The 21,940-nt window shown below is 40.4% G+C and overlaps 1 protein-coding gene across 2 annotated transcripts; it reads left to right on the top strand.

Moving 5' to 3' along the window:
* Nucleotides 1-722: 722 nt before the first annotated feature.
* tnfaip8l1 (tumor necrosis factor, alpha-induced protein 8-like 1) lies at nt 723-17,463 on the top strand. Of its 2 annotated transcripts, none has more exons than XM_067596949.1 (3): nt 723-1,190; nt 13,811-14,090; nt 14,904-17,463. In XM_067596949.1, exons 2-3 carry the CDS (start codon nt 13,819-13,821, stop codon nt 15,190-15,192), a joined length of 561 nt encoding a protein of 186 aa, XP_067453050.1. In that variant the 5' UTR covers nt 723-1,190; nt 13,811-13,818; the 3' UTR covers nt 15,193-17,463. The 2 variants fall into 2 exon arrangements, with proteins under 2 accessions (XP_067453050.1, XP_067453051.1); XM_067596950.1 differs by lacking the exon at nt 723-1,190 and adding an exon at nt 1,304-1,585.
* The last annotated feature ends 4,477 nt before the right edge of the window (nt 17,464-21,940 follow it).

Below are 21,940 nucleotides of genomic sequence, written 5' to 3' on the forward strand. Positions count from 1 at the left end.
ATTTTGACCTCGGGAGTTCCTGTGTCCTCATTAGACAGATGAGGAAAAACTTCCCCTGTCTTAAAAACATCCGCTGATAAAATTTCAGACCTCTCTCTCTCCCTCTCTCTCTCACACACACACACAAAGAGAGAGAGAGAGAGAGAGAGAGAGAGAGAGAGAGAGAGAGAGAGAGAGAGAGAGAGAGAGAGAGAGAGAGAGAGAGTTGTGTTTCCATCCCTTCAGAGGACATTGCATTGACTTACATTCATTTCCTGCAGATTTACCCCAAGCGTAACCACAATCACCACATTACTAACCATAACACTAACCCTAACCTTAACATAACCTTAACTTTAAACTAAGTCTTCACCCTAAAATCAATGACTTACATTAAGGGAACTTTAACCATAAGGGAGGCGAGTCCCCACAACATGAGAAATACCTGGTACACACACACACACACACACACACACACACACTAATATTGGTCTACGTGTCTGTTCCCATAACTACCTATATACACTTGTTTGTTTGACTCGTTACAACTGAAAATGCAAAAACATCAAGTGTACTTCATTAATGTGTAACTTAACAAGCCACTATATCATTTTGTCCATGACAGTAAAACTGCTCCCCACAGTTCCTGCTCATTGTTCCCTTAACACCGTTTCCTCTGGGAAATGTTCAGCCTTGGGACTGGGACTGGACGAGGATAATTACTGGAAACCCTAATGGGGGCAGGGGAATGTGCTGGCTGTAAATGCTCCTTTCTTTTGGCCTGATTGGGCTGGTCTACTGCCCTTGTTGCTCCTTCATTGGCTCAAGCCAACATCAATCTGTTCATTTCCAGGTCCCCCTCAAGTTTGAAACTTTTTTTTTTTACGAGTAGGAATCGGGTTACAACAAACTCTTGTAACCGATCTCACAGCAGCCGAGAGAAGAGAAAAAAACACTCTTTCAATAATTTACACATCTGTGCTTGATACACGGTAACAGAACAAAAAAGAGGCGTCGAGCCGAGGACGTGTTTTTAACGCACAAACAACCGGAGACGCAACAAAAAACAAGCCAGAGAAACAAAAACATGCTGTAAAACAACTTTCGCTGCGTTGCCAGGATGAAGACTTGAGGAGGTTTTGACTGGAGAGATTAACTTGTCATCTTGTTGGCTGACCACTCCTGTGTCCCACTGAGCTCAGAGAAAAAAGGTGAGTTAACGGTTGGCCAGTTTCTAATGTAACGTCTCATCAACAAACAGTAACAGTTAAAAGCAACGGTCAACGTTTATGACGTTATCAGCGGCCTGTGGTTAAATCACTCTCGACTTAATTAGGCCGATAAAACTTAACTGCAGTCATGCTCGACTGACAAAAACGAACTTATTAAGACTTAATTTTGTTTGCTAGCGAGGTCACTTGGCTTTCTTTGACTTGCTGTATTTTTTAAAATAGGAAGTTGTTGAAAGTAACGGTCAGTTTCTTTTTTTCTAGCTTATCAGTTAGGACGTGACTCATATAGCATTTTGACATTATAGCTAGCTAGCAGCAACAACTGGCAGCAAAAATGATTTTCAGCTCATTATGAGTCATATGATATTAGTTTGGTGAGTATTACTAATAATAAGATTGATTCATGTTTAGAGTTATTGATTTAATGTGATAGATATTGGCAGGATGAGCTCAGAGTGTGTAGCAACTATCATGCGTAATATTAACACTAGAAGACTAAGAAAAGGGAGAAACAGTGTCATAGAGTGAGTTTTTGGATTTTAAAACGCATTAGCTTAGTTATTGATGACTAATGAGAAACTTTTCAGAATGGACTGCCTGCCATATTTGGTTTTACTGTATGTGAAACCAATGAATGGAAAATTGGATGGCTTGCCTGATGGCACGCCCTTGCATCAGTGTTATCCAAATATTACTAATTTAGTATTTATAGAACCAGATGCTCCAAATTTACCCACTCATGAACATTTTAGAACAACAGATAAGTCAGACTGTTTGGAGGACACCATCGAGAGAATATCCATATGTGGCCATGTAAGGCAATATTTCACAAAGACCTTATGTTTTGCACAAAAAAAACCTCCCATTCTGTATCATGTCACAGGAAATTAAGGAAACATAGAGGAAAAAGATCTCTTAAGGTTTATCCCAGCACCTTATATGCCTCCTTATAGTTCCACTGCGTGTCCTCACTAAGGGTACAGACATATGTTTTGCAAACATTGATATGTTTTGTAACACATCACCGTGTTTACATTGTAAAGCGTCTCTCCAGAACATGGCTTTGAGTGTGGATGAATAGCTTCACTGTGCAGCTAAGGCTCTGGCAGGTAGCAGCGCACATTATCATGCACAGCCTCAACAGACATGTCAAATGAATTATGGCCTTGGATTAGGACTTGGAGTTGCCGCTCCTCTTGCATTAGCTGTGTCAGTAGTGAAATGATTTGGCGTTCTTCTACCAACTGTGTTTCAGTTTCCTGGGCTTCCTTTGTGTCTTTGTTGTTGGCAGCAACAGCTGACAAGCAGTGAGCTGAGGCAGGGCCAAAATGAATATTGCAGAATAACCATAAGGCTTCATTTCAACATCTACTGTGCATATTGGCCAACATATGTAAAGATACAGGCTAAATAACCTGTAACCTTGTCGATTTACCAATTAGTAGACAATCACAACGTTAATCAGCAGCGATTTTGGTGATTGATTAGGCTAAGTAATTTTTCAAGCAAAAATGCCAGACATTACCTGCAGTAGTTCCAGCAGCTCAACTGTTAGTATTTGCTGCTTTTTGTTTATATAATTTTAATTTGCATACGTTCGGATTTTTGACTGTGATGGATACTTGGTAATTTGAAGGTGCCTCCTTGGGCTCTTTTGAAATTGATTGCCATTTTTTTATTTATTTTTTTCTCTCCTGTAAATTGTGGTGGGCATTTATCCACACTGTTTTCTGATATTTTGTGGGCCAAATCAGTGGTTCCTAACCGTTTTGGTCCTCTCAAAGAGGAGCAATGTCTTCATTGTAAATTTAATATCTTTTGGTTTTGAACTATTCGTTGGACAAAACAAGCAACCTGAAGGTGCCACTTTGAGATTTAAGAAATAGTTCTGGCCATTTTTTTAGTATTTTCTGAGATTTTGTAATATAAAAAGATTCAATTGTTAATCTGTATCGTAATTGATGTGAATCAATGAATAATCAAATTGGTGTCCACTTCCTTGAACTGCATGGAAATATATTGAAAGTGGAACACAATACAATACAAGTACAATTAAAGTCCATTTATTTTAGATTTCATCCATGACTGATTTTAATGAGTATTTGCTTTTCATCATTAATCATAGCTTTGTGCTTCACAACAACTTTATCATTGTTTTGGGACAATATGAATGTGAGAGACAATAAATAATAATATACAATAATTAGCCAGCAGGTCTAGGCAGAAGCTGGTGAGCCTCATTCATGTGTATTTCAGCGTAACTGTACCTATGAAGATCCCCTCCTCCGAGTGTCTTTTAGAACAAGACAATATAATGGCGTTGCCAGACATTCTCCATGCAGTGTTATTAAGGGCAGAGCTTGAAATTGCAGCAGTAATGCTAGAGACACTGTTGTTCCTGCTGAGGAGAATCCATGGTAACTCATTGACGAGACAAGAGAGGTGTTTGACCTGCTTTTACTAGGCTGCAAAGTTCATCCGAGCACGCAGGTGGCCTCCAGTTTCCCTGGAAACCTGAAACACTTCGAGCATGCGGCCTTGTCTGAAAGAGCGGAGCTGCATGACCTGCAAATATTATGGCATTGTTTGAAACAGAGACAGAGTGAGAGATGGCGGTATCTTGCCAGTAGACAGAGTAGACTGGATTCATTTGAGATCCCTCTCAAGTCATCTATTAGTCACAGTCATGTCTTCTCATATTGGTCCCTCTCTGTTCTCGCTGATCTCCATCCCCGCTGTTCTTACAGCCAAGCACACTGGTATTTGCCACTCCATTAACATACAAAGTTAACAAATTACACTCTCTGGGCTTGAGGTGAGGAAAATTAGTCATAATGTGCCCTGCTCTTATGGTGGCCTTAATTAAAATGTCATTGGCCCAGACATCAGTCATAGCTCAAGCACCCGTTAGCACCTTGATTATATCTTGAATTATTCGCAGTGCTGTTACTAATTATATTGTAAATAATATGTTATTAAAACTTGCACACGGCAGTCAAAGTTAAGTCACGTGAGAGTGGACTGGCGTTTTTTAATCTCTATTATTCTTATGTGTAAAGCCAAATCTACTCAGTTGTAACAAACAACTACCCACTTATGAATTTTAATGCAAGAACAAATGTTGTCAGTGAGTGTTGTGTTGGCCCTCGGGCAGCGCAGCAGTGATGTAGCTGCTGTATTCCCAGCCTTATTATACATGCGCAACACTGACTGATGTTCCTAAATTAAGGCCATCATCTCGCCGCCACTGTCTTCTACTGTACGTGCTTGTAGTCCGCTCTTTATCCCCACATCGCTGCCCCAACCTGTTGCGCCACGGCAGACTTCTCTTAGCCTCCGGTCTATTTTAGTCCAAATCGGCAGGATGAATTATTAATCCCTGATCCATTATATGCCGATGTATTAATTATTAATTGTTCAGCGGGCTCTGGCAGATCTGAGAAAACTGTTAAAAAAAGAAAAGGGTAGGTGTCTGAGCGAAAGGCACTGATTGCCTCCTTTCTCAGCAGATCTGCACAAGCCTTCACAGATGATGACTGTGTGGGAAGATGAGAAGGCGACAGCACATTACCATCATACATACTGCATTCAAAGCAAAGCATGCATGTAGTGTCCCCCCCACCCGCTGTATATTACTTGCTTGCATTTGCTTTGGGCACGATTTATGAATCTCATGTCAGAGCCACCGTACCAGATGACTATGTGAACATTGAAACCATCACATAATCACACGTCTGCCATATACAATTGTTCCCAGCGCAGGCTCTCTTATTAGCAGTCAGCACCTCCTCTGTTATGCAACATCTCAAGAGAAGGAGTGAGACAAACACTACAAAAGTTGATGAAAGATGAAATCGCAGCGTTGACTTGAAATCCTGCTGTTGATTTCCCTTACAGCGGAGTGGCTCCAGTCGTACAGCTCATTGGAGTGGTTACTTGTCCTCTCTGAACACAAAGCACGGATGTACCTTATATAACTGCCAGGATTGTCTATTGTTTCTCAAAGTGGAGACGGATTATATCACACAGCTGGGGAGAATTTGTGGAGAAAGAAGTTTTCTTATTCAAGATTTCCTGATTAGACGGCATTTTAACGACATCCGTAATGCTTCTGGTTATGATCAAGAAGCTTGCTCTCAGGGGTCCATAGTTCTCTTGTCTTTTTATGGCTGCAACTAAAGATTATTTTCTCAATTTAATTGATTGATTATTTGTCAGAAAAAGTGATAAGCCGTGTGTGACGTCTTGACATAGCTTGTTTTGTCCAACCAACAGCCCCAAATCCAAATTTATTCAGTTTACATACACATAAGATCAAAAAAAGCAGGAAACCCCCATAACTGAGTGTCTGGAAATGGAGAATATTCTGCAATTACACATGAAAAATGATTGATTATCAAAATAGTTGCTGATAAACTTTCTGTCAATGGACTAATAGATTATATCTAGATTAGATCTAGTAATTGTTTCAGTTCTAAAATTTTCTCTAGCGACTATTCAGTGTACAGAGACTTTAGTTCTATCTTCATCTAATGTTGCATGGCCTTGGAAAAGGTAGAATAGTAATCCAATAGACTCTCCCTGTTCACATGGTGGCTGTTTTTTATTTACATTTTGCTCGTGGGAGTTCTACCAAAAGGCAGCAAAGCAAATACACTATGTACAGAGAGTGAACACAGTGCAGCAACATCCCATCCAGGTCTACAGTTCTGCAATAAATTATACTTTTATGATGCTTATTATGTGTAGTTTTTGTTGGCACTGTGTCACAGAGGTGTTGATTCAACACTGTATGTTATTGTTCAACTATATTGAGAAGTGTTTATAGTATTTTGCCTCCCACATAAGTGGTGGATTATTATGCAGCCCATCACAATATGGCTACAACTCTGGTATAAAAGTTATCATCATCTTGAATAGCACAGAAACAATTGTTAAACAATAGAAACATAATCAACAACTACAGTATTGTGATAATTGACTCATCTTGTAAGTCGTTTTTAAAGCACAAATAACAAACAGTGTCTGGTTCCAGCTTCACATTGTGAGGATTTTCTACTTTCCTTTGTCTTTTGTGATCGTATACTGAATATCTTTCGGGTTTGGAGTCCTGCTCCGATAATACAAGCTATTTAAAGATATCCCCCTGGGCTCTGGGAAATTGTGATGACATTTTGAGATCAAACGATTAATGAAGAAAAAACTTGAATCAACAATAGTCTGACAGTGTCGCACAAAATGGAACATTAGAAGCTAAACAGTGGCAGTTTTTATTGTACAGCTCTTGTGCAGGGTTGCATGAAAGGCTGCAGATGTTGCTGCGTCTGTATTGGTCCGTCTCTTTCAGGCACTTTTCAAAATGTGCATTTAATTGATTTAGAGCTTAAACGATAAGTTGATTAATGCCAAAAAAGTTGGCAACAGTTTCTTACTTTGATGTGAATATACAGGTACTAAACTGAATATCTTCAGGTTTTTTCGACTGTTTGTCAGACAAAACAAACTGTGCTGGACATTCCTCACTATTTTTTGACTTTTAATAGACTAAACAATCAATTAATTTAGAAAACAATCAACATTAAAATATTAAGTGCAGCCCTAAATTCTGTTTGTACTACTTGTATCTATTTGCGTTTTGACCTGTTTGAAGCTTTTAAGAGTTTCTATTTATGATATTTTGTGTTAATTGGACAGTTGAAAGCAGTAGGAAACAGCAGGCGAGAGGAGAACGAGTGGAGGAAACATATGGTAAAGGTCATTTGCCAGACTCAAACCGGGCACATCTCAGATCGATGTTATGAGTCTTACACCACTGGGTCACCAAGATACTTAAATGTTTATGCTTTAGAAAAAATGCAGGATTAAGAACACCAAGAAAGAACCTTTTTGTTTTTGCTAAAACCTGGAAAAAATGATTTAAACTTCTGTATGTCACAGCAATGATTTGCTGAGATCATTTGTTAGCAGAAAAAGGTTACTGTCAAATATCAGAGACATTTTTTGCAATGATCCCTCAAATATGCACAATACTTTTATGAAATAGATATGTAATGGAGGCAGGATGTTTTACAGTTTAACAATAAACTTTTATTTTCCAAAATGACATCAGTCCACTGAAACAGTAAACTTCACATGGAATTTTATATATATATATATATATATATTCAACTTGAATTAAGAAAAAGGATCAAAAATGCATAAAATGCTGTTTATATAACTTAATTTTTTTTTTTTTAAATATTGGCGAATATCGGACAACATATATGCCAGTACCAGTATATCTGGGATAGGCCAATTTCGGCCAAAAGTATCTCCAGCTCTAATCTTGTATGAATGTCTATTCAGAGAGTTAAAGCAGTAAATCCCTACAAACACAGAGCTCTTCTCAGTAATCACTTCTATCCCATAGCAGTGAAGATTTTCTCTGCTGATGGAGTCATCTCTTTCAGGGTCACAGTGCCCCCGTCCATGTGACTAGTGATCCCTGAAGAGCATGAAAGTCGTGACATTTTCTGCTGCCATCAACCAATCACTTGTGCGATGAAGTGTCATGGAAAGTTCTACAGTGTCTGCCAAAGCTTTTTTAGCAACTTGTGGTGGCCAAGTACTATAAAGAAACATTCTTTATTGGTTTTCTCTTTATTATGACTGTTACCAGTATCCACCAAGACGTCTAGATCGGCAGCAGCTATTAGAGTGATGATATTTTGGATGCTGCGGCCTCCTCTTCCTCATGAGGCGTGACATCATGGGTTGGAGGGGGTGGAAGCTACAGGTGTATCCAATTTCTGGCCCTTTCTCACCTGTCACACCTCACCTTTGGTTTAACTGACAAGTGAGTACAGTCAATACAGAGGATGTATGTTAGATTCTGCTTAATAAAAGCAATGCTACGCTCACATCATGTTAGATTTACATTAAATATGAGCAGCAAAAGAGCAAAAAATGTTCATGTGAAGTAGCATGTGTGGAATTTTCTTTGTGGTCTCCAGTAAATATCTCCCTTTTGGCCATTGTTATCGTCCTTTTTGGCTTTTTTGGCTGCTGTTACACAATGTATGAATTAGCAAGTAGGTCATCATGTGACAAATGCTGCAGCGAGGCCACCAATGAAACAATTCAATCAATCGACATCAAAGTAAGCATCAAGAAATTGTTTAAGCTATTTATCAAGTGGAAAAACCCAAACAGTCACTGTTTCCAGCTTCTCAAATATGATTTTTTTTTTTTTAATCTTTTCTTTGTTTAATTTTATTGTCTTTAAGTTTTGGACTGTAGGTTGGAGAAAAAAAGCTATTTGAAGACATCTCCTTAATCACAGTTTACAGTCTTAGTTTGAACACGAATTGCAAAAAGTTCAACCCAAGAATGACTTTTCCTTTTCAGACAGTTTTTTTTAAAGGAGTTACGATTAAATAATCAAGTATTTCCCAAGAAAAAAATAGATTTTGTTTCTTTCTTTTCCCTTTAATTATTTGGTGACCCCTCAAAGGCACTCAATCCACAGGTTTGGAACCACTGGGGTAAACTATTAGGTATTAGGGCTGCGACTAACAGATACTTTCATTATTGATTAATCTGCCGATTGTTTTTGTCATCAGTTGATCAATGGTAAAGAAAATGTCAAAATAGTGAAAAATGGCTATCATAGTTTCCCTTAAGTTGGAGGTGACTTCTTCAAATGTCCTGTTTTGTCCCACAAATACTTCAAAACACACACAAACACAGTTTATTATCACACATAATGTGAGAAAAGCAGCAAATCCTCACAGTGGAGAAGCTGGAACCGGAGAATATTTAATGAAAAAGAAAGACTAGGACAGCACTCTAAAATGAGTTTTTAATTGCTACAGTTGTGGCAATTAAAAAGTCAATTGGAGTACTGTCCTAGTCTTTCTTTTTCATCATCAACTATTTTAAGGAGCCAGCACCCATTTTTCATGGTATTATTGTTAATTGAGCGTGTTCTATCTTATTTAGAGAATATTTACCATTTTTGGCTCAAAAATAATGCAAAATGATGGATTGTCAACATAGTTGCAATAGTTGATTATTAATTGAGTTGCCTCTAAGTTGTAGCAACAAGATGTACAAATTTTCACCTTTATTCACTGTAAGTCTCAAAGGGCTTCACAACAGCCACATTATGGCAGCGCTAAATGAAAACCACAGCCGGTAGTTGTCATCCCACTCTTTTCCCAAATGAACTGGGAAAAGCTTTTGGCTCAAGTGTCACCAATGCAGTTTTACTTGTCTGGAAACTCAAAGAGGCAGAGCACATTAAACCCAGATAATAAAGGGCCTATCCAGCTTCATCCGACCCAACTTTAATAATGAGGACTAGAGAGGACAGTAAGGTTATATCTTCATCATCACAGCCTCTTTTTACCTCGATCCCTCAGCCAGGCTGTCACACCGCCGTGATGGGGCTGTCTACACCTGCAGGAGGGTGAGTCTCTGAGCACATTACCCAGGCTCCCTCACTGTCATGAGACATCCATCCACTGCTGGGTAGGGTCGGGTTTCATTTCCATGAGTCATGTTTGCTGAGCTTTTCAACTACACGTCTTTGTGAGTGAATGTGCTTGTTCTGAGCGAGCTGATGATTTTGTGGCTTGTTTAACTGTCATAATTACGCTGAGGAGCTGTTGGCTGCCGCAATCCGTCTTTGTTTTTCATTTCATTTTTCATCCGCTCAGCAAGCCAGACCTGTCAGTAATGTGTATATGTGTGTGTGCGAGTGTGCAGATGTTTGTTTGCGTGCAACGATGACTCTGGCTTGTATATTTTGCTGTAACACTCTGCAACGTTGTTGCTGTCATGTCTCGTTCTGCCTTAAATCCGTGAAAATTTTTTGCCTCTATAAATTCTGTGGAGACGCTGTGTCAGGGTTGGCCAGGCTGTCCCTGGGCACCGGACTTCACAGGCCATTTAGATTTGGCAGTAGCCACTCTCATGCTGCAAAGTCACCAGAAAAAAAGGAATCCTTGATCGAGAACCTTTTCATCATACTGAGCACTTGTCCCATGAGGACTGTTTTTTTTTTTTTTTCATGAAACCTTTAGTTTTCTCGCCATGGGGGAAAGAGAGGGGGAAGCGAGAGCCACAGTGAGAATCTTCCTCCATCCGTAAGATGAGAGTGCCACGGGTCTGTTATGTGACTCTTCAGCTTTGAGTGAAAGCTCACAGAGACAGTCCTATGCTCCACCTCATTTTGAAGTGTTTGTATGTATGGGTATAAAAAGACAAAACACTCCTCTCTCTCTCATTCTTTTTCCTCTTTTGCTTTTTTTCTGTTCATCGATAGGCTACGCAGAGTTGACAGCTGTGATGGCTCCAGTGCCCGATGAGAGTGGAATTTAATGAGCACTGTGAAGTCACCCTTCAATCTCAGAGAGAGGCTGTTTTTCCTAATGTGCCCATTATCCGTTTGCAATTTTCCAAAGTCTTATACATCCGTTCAACAAGGGGCACGGAGAGGAAGAGAGGGATGTGAATGCAGACTTACTCTAAGTGTTGCGATGAGTGATTCTCCTCTTGAGGCTTGACCGTTTTGATTAGAGGGTGACAGTAGGACTAAGTGTTTTCAGCAGGCCGCTCTCATAAACATAAAGATCTCAAGCTCTGTTGTTTTGTTTTTTTCTCGGTCTGATCATTAGTAGCTGTGTTTCCGTCAATGTGTTTTTATGCACATTTTGAAGTATCACATTAGTAAAGGTTTTTTGAAAAAAATGTCCTCAATTCTGCAAAAAGGTTTTTACGCTCGCTTGAGCCTTTTTTCGACAAAACAGTTAATGTGGCAAGTATGATGGCAACACTTTTGTTGAATGAACATTTAACTCAAATCAGGTATTTCAGCTGTCGGCGTCTTCCCAGACATTCCCAGAATGCGTGAAAACATGACTGGTAGTAGCAACTAAACAACCAGTACTAGCTGACATGAAAGAACAATTACAACTTGCCCAAATGAAATGAATTCCTGAAGACCTCGATCTGTTTTTCTCTCGTAGATGGCCAAGGCGATTGTTTTGTTTTTGTTTTGTTTTTTTCTGGTTCGCAACCAGAAAAAAAACATTTCTTCTACTCTATTTATTACAGTCATGCGTAACGTAGCCTATACCGCCATCTTCCAATTAAAGTTTTTTTTAGTTTTTTTTACGACATTTGAAAAGTTCGCTTAAAATTCGCTTGACAGATAGATGGAAACACAGCTACTGTCTCTCCTTGTTATCTGTTTCACACACATTGCATCAGAGCAGGATTTTCTGTAACAAGTGCAGCTGGGCAAATTTAGAGTTACGATCACGATGGTGAAATGGTCGATGGGGATCTGCCATTGATCCTTGATCAGCACAGCGAGAGGCCTGATTAAACGTCCAGCACCTGCAAAGAGAGAGAGGGGGAGAGAGAGGGAGAGAGGGTGAACTAGATTCAGCATGAGACAATATATAAATGACCTCTCATTCAACACCTACGTTTCCCAAATGTTTGAGGATTGATATGTAACACCCACGGCCCTTTTGTCTCTATCTCTCTGCGTCTGTCTTTGCTCTCGCTCTCTCTTCATGTGTCTCCTCCCTGGGAAGCATCCTGCTGACACTCTCTCTAAGGAGTCTTATTGATATTCTTGGAGAGGCATTGCAGTGAGAGAAAGAGAGGAATGAAAGTCACACTGTAGCAGCAGTCGCACTGCCTTCTAGTACCAACAACGGTAAAAAAAAATCACAAGTCACCCAGCAGGGATGTGTCACCGTTCATTTTGTCTGCTGCTCTAATAGCACCTCTCTTGGATTTGTATTATTCTCCAGCACGTTGAACAGGCAACTTGCCAATCACACAGATTTTCAGGCTATTGTATAAAGATGAATCCCCTGTTGTGATGTGAATAGGACACTTTGCTTAAATATAATTGTTTTGTTTTCATTGCGGCTGTCACCTATTAGGCTACATTTAGCATATCAGAGACAGTGAGATGTATCAAGGAAATAAGATCTGACTGTTACGCCTGTTTCTTATGTATTTTCTTTCCCTCAGGTGCAGAAGTGTTTCACTTATTTGCTTGATTCTGAGACATCTTCGCAGTGACGCTGGGTTTTGTTTTTCAACACTAGTGCTGATTTAATTCTTGACATTATTCGATACCTTACTTTGAAAGATGTAACCATGTTTTCTTTGGAATGAATCTGTAACTATTTCAATTTTTTGTCATTTCACAAGCAAAAACCTTCATCTGAAGATGTGCTGCTTTTCTCTGTTTTATTGTTAACTGAATATCTTTGTGTTTTGGACTGTTGTTCAGACAGAATCAGACATTTTAAGATGTCACCTTGGTCTCTGGGAAATAATATCATACATTTTTTGCAAATTTTTGATATTTTATAAATGAAACACAAAAAAAACCCCAAAAATCAGAAAAAATAATCTGCAGGTTAATCTGAAATTAGCTAGAAATAGCTTGTAAAGTGTGAGGTTTTTGATGTTTTTCTCTGTTTTGTATTATTGTGGATCTTTGGTTCTGGGCCTTATAATCAGTATTAATTAAAATAATGGGTCATTGCAGCCCTATTTCAGGATTCCTAAAATGAAGTTAAGGGAGGTTCAAAATATAACAAAAACATTTTTTGTAAGAATAAATGTTTGAAAATTGTTGCCATCTCTTGTCAAAGTTAAACTTGTAATACAGTTGCTCCCTCCTTCACCCTTATTCATTCTTCTTGCGCTGGAATAGGAACGCACTTGTGGAAACCAACTTTTTCTTTGCCCGTTAACTCTCGTGTACTTGATGTTATCCTTGGAGAAATGTGAATCTCAGAGAGGGAGTGCACAGGAAAATAGATTGGTTTTATTTTTTTTCAAAAACAGGATATACAAACCTGAAGAAGTGACCCGCATTGAGACGCGGGCGCTGAAATGATGTGGCGTGCTGTGGACCTGCCTCATTTGATTGGGGAGATGGGAGGGAATGTGGAAGCTGGCAGCCTCACTGACCCCCACTATTTATGAGTCTCTGTCATAGACGCAACCCTTCACTGAGTCACCGTGCTTCGACACACAATCCATCCACACACACAAACACACAGCAGCAGCGTCATACATAAATCAAGCAACACGTGTGCAGTGAATGAGTTGGCACTCTCGCTTTAACACACACATACACACCTTGTTCTTGAAATGCACTCAACAGATGAGACGTCCAGATTACATTGTCTGCTTTGCTTGGTCGTGCTGTAGCCGACTTCACTCCTACATGGATAATGAAACGTTCTTCTCTATCTGGTAGGATACGAGCCACAGGGTTGCTGCGACTAATTTGACAGCTGCCACTGCTCATTATGTGATAAAGGGGACAGTTCTTGGCCCTGCAGTTTAAACAGTATTAGTGTAGATGTTATTTTCAATAACCTCACACAGTGCAGGCTGTCAGTGCAACATGAGAAAGTCTAAGCTGATATCTAAGGACGAGTTCTTGTCTGTTCATTTCTGTGTGTATATTAGTTTTAGAAACCAAAAATGTTTTCAATGTTATGTTATGAAAAACCATCTAACTAAACTGTTTTCTTTTCTTTGCTCTTTTTTTCTCGGCGTTTTTTTTTTTCTAGACTCGACTATGGACTCCTTCAGCACTAAGAGCTTAGCCCTGCAGGCGCAGAAGAAGCTGATGAGCAAGATGGCCACCAAGAGCATGGCCAACCTCTTCATTGACGACACCAGCAGCGAAGTGCTGGACGAGCTGTACCGCGTCACTAAGGAGTACACCCGCAACCGCAAAGAGTCGCAGAAGATCATCAAGAACCTGATCAAGATGGTGGTGAAGCTGGGAGTGCTCTACAGGAACAACCAGTTCAGCAGCGAGGAGCTGATCCTGGTGGAGACCTTCAGGTGGGCAGAAAGAATCATTAAAGGACATTTTGGGCTGCAACAATTAGTTGATTAATTGATTAGTCGAGCATCAGAATATGAATTGGCAATAATTTTGATAACTGGTTCATTGTTTTTAGTCACTTTTTAGGAAAAAAATCTTAATCCTCTGCTTAGTCTTGTTACATTTCTGTTTGTGTGCAGATTAAATGAGCGCTACTTTGTGATTCAGAGGTTTTGGAAGGTGGATTTTTTTAACTTCCTGCCTCCTGGCTCTTGCTCAGGAATTTTATCAATCTTCTCATCTAACTCTCAGAGGGAAGCCTAATAAATTGTTTTTTTACTTTATTTATTTTTAAGGGGTTTAAATGAAAAGGTTTTCAGACATTCATTTAAAACATATTAAATTGTATGTCAGAAGGTGACAAACTTTGAGAAGCAACAGTCAGTGAATCCTGATTGAAAGCTTCACGTAGGAAGAACTGCAGCTCAAGTACATTTCTGTGTGCTGATGGAGGCAAATTAAGGAAATTGAGTTTTACATAAGTTTATTTTCCACTAAAATAGTAAAACTCTGCTTGGAGGCATGTGAAACTGACATAAGTGCACAGTGTGGAGAATGGTGATTATATTAGCATGGAGATGTATCGCTGCGAAGGACCATACTATAACAGATACAGGGACGGTGGGGGGGGGGGGAGCAGTGAAACTTCTCCAGAAAAAAAAAAATCACAAGACAGCAGTTTCTATTTTTACCCAACAGATTTCACTTTGCTTCTGCTGCTGCAGTCAGAATTAGAAACTGACAGCCTCTCCTTTCATTCTGTCTCACAGGAAGAAAGTCCACACTCTGGCCATGACGGCGGTCAGCTTCCACCAGATCGAGTTCACCTTTGACCGCCGGGTCATGAGCGCCATTTTGAACGAGTGCCGCGAACTGCTGCACCAGGCCATCAAACGCCACCTGACAGCCAAAAGCCACTCGCGCGTCAACCACGTCTTCAATCACTTCGCCGACTGTGACTTCCTGGCGGCTCTCTACGGGCCCTCGGAAGTTTATCGTGCTCACCTGCAGAGGATCTGTAACGGCGTCAACAAGATGCTCGACGAGGGGAACCTCTGACCTCTGTTGGCCTCGTCAACAGGGACCTTTACCTCCAGTCACCCCTCATGTATCATCTTGCAGAATATCTTTTTTTTTTTTTATAGGTGACAATCATGAACATTTCTTTTCATTTGTTGGTTTGTGTTTGTGTGTGCCGTTCAAACATTACTGTAACACTGAAATTCTCTTGGCTAGTTAGTCCAAAGTCTGTTTCCTCTCAAATTTTTTTTTTTTTCTTATTTCACAGAAAACAAAACCCAGCAGATGTTTTTTTAAATGAATGTAAAACTTCATGCTCTTATCAGTATATTCAGAGGTAGGAGCCTTGACAACTGTGCCTTGAAAAAAAAACACATTTTTATCTTCATTCCAAGGGCACAATGCTCGCTCTCTCACTTAGTCATAAAGACATGAATCCAGGCACAGGCCTTCAGTTATATCTCTGTGAGGTGCCTCTAATGGACGAAAATGGTTTTGGGAGTAACAGGAGAGGAAAGAAAGTGAATTTCTGACTCTTTTTAATACCCAAGGACATAAAGAAGTGATTTTTTTTTTGTTTGTTTCTTTTCTAAAAGTGGTATTGCACTCAATCCTGAACAAGCGCTGTACTGTACTTTCCTGCAATAGTGAAACCATGTGAAGCACAACAGTAATCCTGCTTAGCTAGCATTTACAGATCTCACCATCATGCACTGAACTCCACTTTGTAGAGAGGCCAGGCTTTTGTTTAAGGAAACTATAAACCCAGTTCTGCTTTTAATAGTGTGGTTTATAGCCACCACAACAAAGATAAAGTATTTGGGTCACAGGGGGACCATAAACATGCAGGAATTTGATTGTGCTGTGCATTGTCTCTGCACTGACTCAAATGTCTCACTGGCTGCAAGCTCGTGTGCTTTTAAAAGCGCTCGTAGAAAAACTTCAACTTTCTGTCTATAAATGTCATAATCACAGCATGGGAGCGGTACAGTGTAGCACCAGGTGCAAAGGTTGCTCTGGCATTTTATCAGAGGGGAATAAAGCGAGAGAAGCGGGCAAACTAGTAGTCATAATAGATGTTGGGAGTTCAGTGTCAGCTGTGTTACAGATTTAGCGGTGGTGCCTCCAGTCTATCCAAAAAGCACTAAAACTCCAGTTTGAATTCTGACAGATCTGAACTAAAAAGACTCCCCTTGAGCAGCCAGATGAAAGGCTGGACGAAAAGCTGCAGCCCCATGTCTATGAAAAAGGCCAGGCAGGGTGTAGAGATTAGAGCAGAGACAAACACAGTACCTGATTGTACTCTCCCACTGCAATTATAGCTCCCAGCTCTGGGGTGGTATAATGGCCCGAAGCCTGCCTCCATCGAGCAGCTACTCCATTTCACCGCACAGCAGCCTCATGCAATGTGATGGAGATAACCATCTCCGTTTGCGGGATTCAAGTCCTTTTTAATGGAGTGAAAGATGTTCTGTTTCTTCCTTATAAAGGAGCGTATGAATAGTTACTACTATCCTCACATAATAGCCATCTTTCTTTTTTTTTTTTTTTGTCTGTGTTTTTGTATCACTGAGCCTGTCTGGGAGATTGTTTTGTGCTGCGGCCTCATTTTGTATTCTGTGTGAGTGAGTGAGTGAGTGAGTGTGTGTGCGCGTGTGTGTGTTTGTGTTTGTGTGCGTATCTGTGAGAGAATTGGAAATTGAGCCGTATAATAAGCGCTGTGCTTTTCCAGATAGGATTGCTGAAACTTTAACTTCATCCACAGCAGCTCTGCCAAAGACAAGAAGTCTGATGTTACTCAAAATGCAGCCTTTTTTCCCTGAGAAACATTTCAGAAAACCGTATGCACTTGATAACTAATAAATAACCCTGATAATGATGAAGACAAAGGTGGTGGCTGTTGTGGGTTCAGTCCTTTTTCTTTTTTTCTTTTTTTTTTTTTTATTAATTCACCTGAGTATATTCTCGTTTGTTAGACCCATTTTGTTCTGACTTGGGAGGCTATAAAAGCGAATCCTTTTATAGCCTGAGCAGTTGACTTTAATTATCTTTAGATGCCTTTTTCTCCACTCCCCTCACATCTCAGGGTTCTCCCTCAGTTTAAAATCCATGTAAGATAGAAAGATTAGGAACCTTTGCAACAGCCCCGCTTATTTTACTAAAGCTCTCAATGACGCATTCTTCTCTTGTTGCCTTTTCACTCTTGTGAATTGTGAAATGTTTTTATTTTCACTTGTGTACATATGATTGTTTTTGTGTCTCTGTATTGTATCCAGGCACAATGTAATACAATTTACTTTTTTAAAAGAATACATACTTCTTGCCTTTTTTTTTCCTCCTCCCCAAACAAGTGTCTTCCCATCAGTATGTTGGAATTTTTCCTGCCAGATCAGGGGGGTTAATCTGACCAAGTCTGACCTGGATTTAGTCGGCCAAATCCCTTCCTCCTGCTCCCAGCATTGTTGGGAATCCACGAAAGTAAACACAAGCTCATCTGACTCACAAACAACTCACGTTTGGGTCATCTTTTTCCACTTCCTACAGGACCACGTGACAGTCAAAGGTAGAACAGGAAATTCATTACACAGAGAGACTTCTGTTTTTTGAAACTTAAAGCAACACTCGCTGTATGAATTCAGTTAATCTGTCATTGACTGGGATGATAATAGCACGTCTGCAGATCCTCCCTGCAGCACACTTGAAAGGCTACTGCAGTATCAAGTGCCCAATTATCCTCTAATGGTCATTATCTCAGCAATCTCCTTTTTTTTTTTGTGAATTTACCTTCAAGTTCAGTTGACCATATTCTGACTAAACTGAGATGTGAGTACAACTCGGTCGCATCTTATTGTCTCTCTGTGTACTTCCTTTTTTTTGTTTGACTTGACTGTGATGTCAAATAAAGCGGAAAAATATCCTCACATCAACTTTTATGATTCATCTTTGCCTGCTCTAATTTTTCGGGTAGTCGTGTAAGAGCTAAAAGTCAAGAGGGGAGGGAAAGTTTTTTTTTTTCTTTCTTTCTTGCCAGTGTGTGCCTCACTCAAACGCTTTACTGAAAATTTAAATTTCAAAACGACAGTCAGGACTTGATTATCAGTGGATGTGACTGAGGGCTCTAATACATTTTGGTGAAGCGAGCTTCCACTGGGGCATAATTATCATTTTGACATAATGAAGTGACTACAAAGGTGCTGTCCTGCATCCTAAGAAGTAGGCAGCTGGAAGGATGAAACGTGCACCCATTACTCTTTCCACTCATGTTCGAGCACAGATTATCGAGTTATGATTCGTGAGCCAGACTCCTAACCTGAACTAAACAAAGTTGAACAGAGCTATTGTAGCATCACACTTTCCTCTAGGATCAAAAACGACACCCTGAAATCCTCGCTTGGCTGTATGCACGCACGGCGATGCTACAGGAGGAAGGACAAACCGAGCAGGATTTTCACGCTCCATCCCTGCAAGGGTACAGGCAGTTGGTTTTGGCATAACACAGTAAAGTCTGGCTGGCTGTCAATACGGTCACAAACGCTGTAATGTTTGAGTTCTGGGTGGTGCTGCAAAACAAACCACAGGGCATTGTGTTCAAACAGCAGGCAATGCTCTGCACTTGTGCAAAATCACAGATTTGCTTTTATCATCAAAGCCAACGAACATGCCTTTTAGGCCTAATGAGTGAAAAGGAATAAGATTGCAGTCAAGAGAAGAGAGGCACTAAAGAAGAAACTGTAAAATGATTCAGCTACCTCTATGGTGATAGCTTTTTGTTGTACAAATTCAAACAAAATCAGCTGAGGAATACGTATTGATTTATGCTGCAGCGTAGCAGCAGATAGTGAGGTTACATACAGTAACACACATCTTGATTTTGTCACCACATTGTCTGTTTTTGTTCCTCATTTCGATGGAAATCTACTTGTTGAGACCAACATCCCAGTCTGACAGTTGCATACATACTTCCGAAATCTTATTTCAGTGTGTGCTGAGCCACACTAGGCCAAATTTTTTTTTCTCAACACCAATCTCATGTAGGTTAGCTGCCTGAGCAGAGCAGAGCGAGCACTGCTTATTATGTATTACTTTGCTTTTGTAGTCCCTCCACATTGTTACTCATCCAGTATGCTTAAAGGTGCTCTCCCCTCTGGCAAGCACAGCTATGACAGTCGGCTTGGAAGTTAGAAGTCTTTCAAAACTCTTTTCCCCCTGTCTTCCTCCCCCATCTCTGTCTCTTTTACTCTTTCTTGGTGTCCTCGCATCTCTCTTTTCCTCTCTCTCTCTCTGTCTCTCCCTCTTCCTCACTTGCTGTAGTCCTCAGAGAGCACCTGACTGACGTGTTGTTCAAGGATGAAAAGCGCGGCGGAGGGGAATCCAAAAGCAAACAACACAAAAATATACATGAGAGGACAGAAACGACACTGCTGTACACACACACACATACAGAATTCAGTGCCGAAGCCCTGAGGATTATCACCAGCGCGACACTGGACACTTCGGGGAAGACAGCATCTGCTCACTTCCATATTTAATACCGCAAAAAAGAACATTGTGTTCAGAAAAATTCTCATTCTCACTTTGTGTAAAAACAGAGTCAAATACAGGCATTTCAACACTTATAATCCTTTCCAAACGATACATTTCTGCTGTCCAGGTGACTATAGAAATTTCTCAGGCGCCCAGAGGCATTCACACTGTGACTAAAAGCCATTTTGCACAGGAACTTCTGACAGACATTAGGCCTTTGCCTTTCAAAGCATTTCTTTGACATCTATCTTTTCCACTAACTTACGTAAGGCATTCAGTAATATGCTCTCTCTCTCTCTCTCTCTCTCTCTCTCTCTCTCTCTCTCTCTCTCTCTCTATCTGTTGCTCTCTCTCTATTTCTCTCTCTCTCTCCGTTACTGCCTGTTTCTCTCTGTCTCTCTGCCTGTTTCTGCTCGAAGAAACTCAATCAGGAAACTGTATCTGCAGTGGCAGTAAAGTTCAGCAAACACACACACGCGCGTGCGGCTGAAGTCTCCCAGCACACACGCTCTGCTGCTTCTCGATGGGCAGGCGCCCTGTTACAGGACTCAAAACAAGTGAGGGAGCGCTACAGGAGGCGGTGGACAAGGTTACAAGGAGGCCATATGCTCCCAACTGTTCCACCGATATTGAAAACTACATCATAGTGACAAAAAAAGGCCTCCTGTAGAAAAAAAAGGGTGAAAAGGAGAGTTTGCAGGGAAAGAGAACATGTAAGAAACACTGCAGCAGAACTGAGGAGGTGAAATTTCCCTTCTTTAGACCTCTTTCAGTCTGTTTTTGTCCTTCAATCACTTACACACATATTCAGCGCATTATATAATGGATGGAGTAAAGGCAACTGGACTCGAGAGGCTGCTCAGCCAGCATTAAATGGACATCAACTGTGACAGCTACTTAATTATGCCACATTGACTTCAAAATGAGCAATGATTGTGTGTTTCACTGCCATGTTATTTATGGACCTCACAAAGGGTGGCTGATTGGAGGAAAACGGAGACTTTTAAGTGACATGAATTCAAGGTCTTACCACACACACAAACTTCAGTACTATCTGCAGTCAGGTAGGTGGTGTAGCTATGTAGCTATCTGAGAGAGAAATAGCCATGTGTCTCCCCAAAATCAGACCCAACAAAGCCCCCGGGCCTGATGGTCTAAGAAGAAAGGTGCTTAAAGTGCTCTCAGCAGCTTAAAGGGGTCATCACTCGGTTGGTTTAGACTCTGTGTAACGGTTGTATTTTACCAAACTCATGGGAAAAAAATCCACAATAAGACCTGTGCTTAAAGTCTGTGGAGCAACATCTTTTAAAGATTTTAGACCAGTTGCACTCACTCCACTTTTAGCTACGTGTTTAGAGAGAGAAGTCAGCACCCTCCTACGTGAATGGTGGTCTCATTCATTGGATTAGAAGCTTTCTAACTGACCGCCCTCAGAGACTTTTGATGAACGTGGGTCTACTCAGACCAGCTTGTTTTAAACACTGGGGCACCACAAGGCTATGTGCTGTCACCACTGCTGTTTTCCATTTACACAAATGAAATGACTGCTCACAGCAGTAATGTCAGGCTATTCAAATACGCTGATGATATTGTCCTTGTTGGTCTTCTCATAAAAGACAATGGCATACATGAGGAAGCTTACTTACAGCCAGGTCACTGTACTGCAGGACTGGTGTCAGGCAAGTAAACTGGAAATTAATGTGGCCAAAACAAAAGAACATATAATACAAACAAAACCAAGTGGAACCAGTAACATCCTCCCTGTCATAATTAATAACCAGCCTGTAGAAGAAGTAGAACATTTGAAGTATTTGGGCACAATCATTGATCAGACCTTAACTTTTAATGAGAACTCAGAGAGCAATTTTAAGAGAGCCAATCAGAGATTGTTTTTAATCAGGAAGCTGAGGAGCTTTGGCGAATATGTACTTGAAATGGCTTACAGGAACCTGGCTGAAAGCATTTTTATCATTTAATGTAACAGCTTGGTACACCAACTTGAGTGTAAAGAGCAAAAACAGGCTCTCCAAAATTGTTAACATTGCAGGGAAGGTGATTGGCAGGTCACAAAAACAACTTTGAAATATATTTGACAGTGCTGAACACAGAAAGGCTAAACATATAACTGCAGATACTTCACACCCACTACACTCAGAGTTTCAGCTTCTGCCGTCTGGCCGTTGATTCAGAGTCCAAAGGGCCAGCCAGAACATAAAGAAGTCTTTTATTCCCGTGCCATACAGGCATTGAACACAGAATGACT

Source organism: Thunnus thynnus, chromosome 8, assembly GCF_963924715.1.
Source record: "Thunnus thynnus chromosome 8, fThuThy2.1, whole genome shotgun sequence".
Classification (NCBI taxonomy): Eukaryota; Metazoa; Chordata; class Actinopteri; order Scombriformes; family Scombridae; genus Thunnus; species Thunnus thynnus.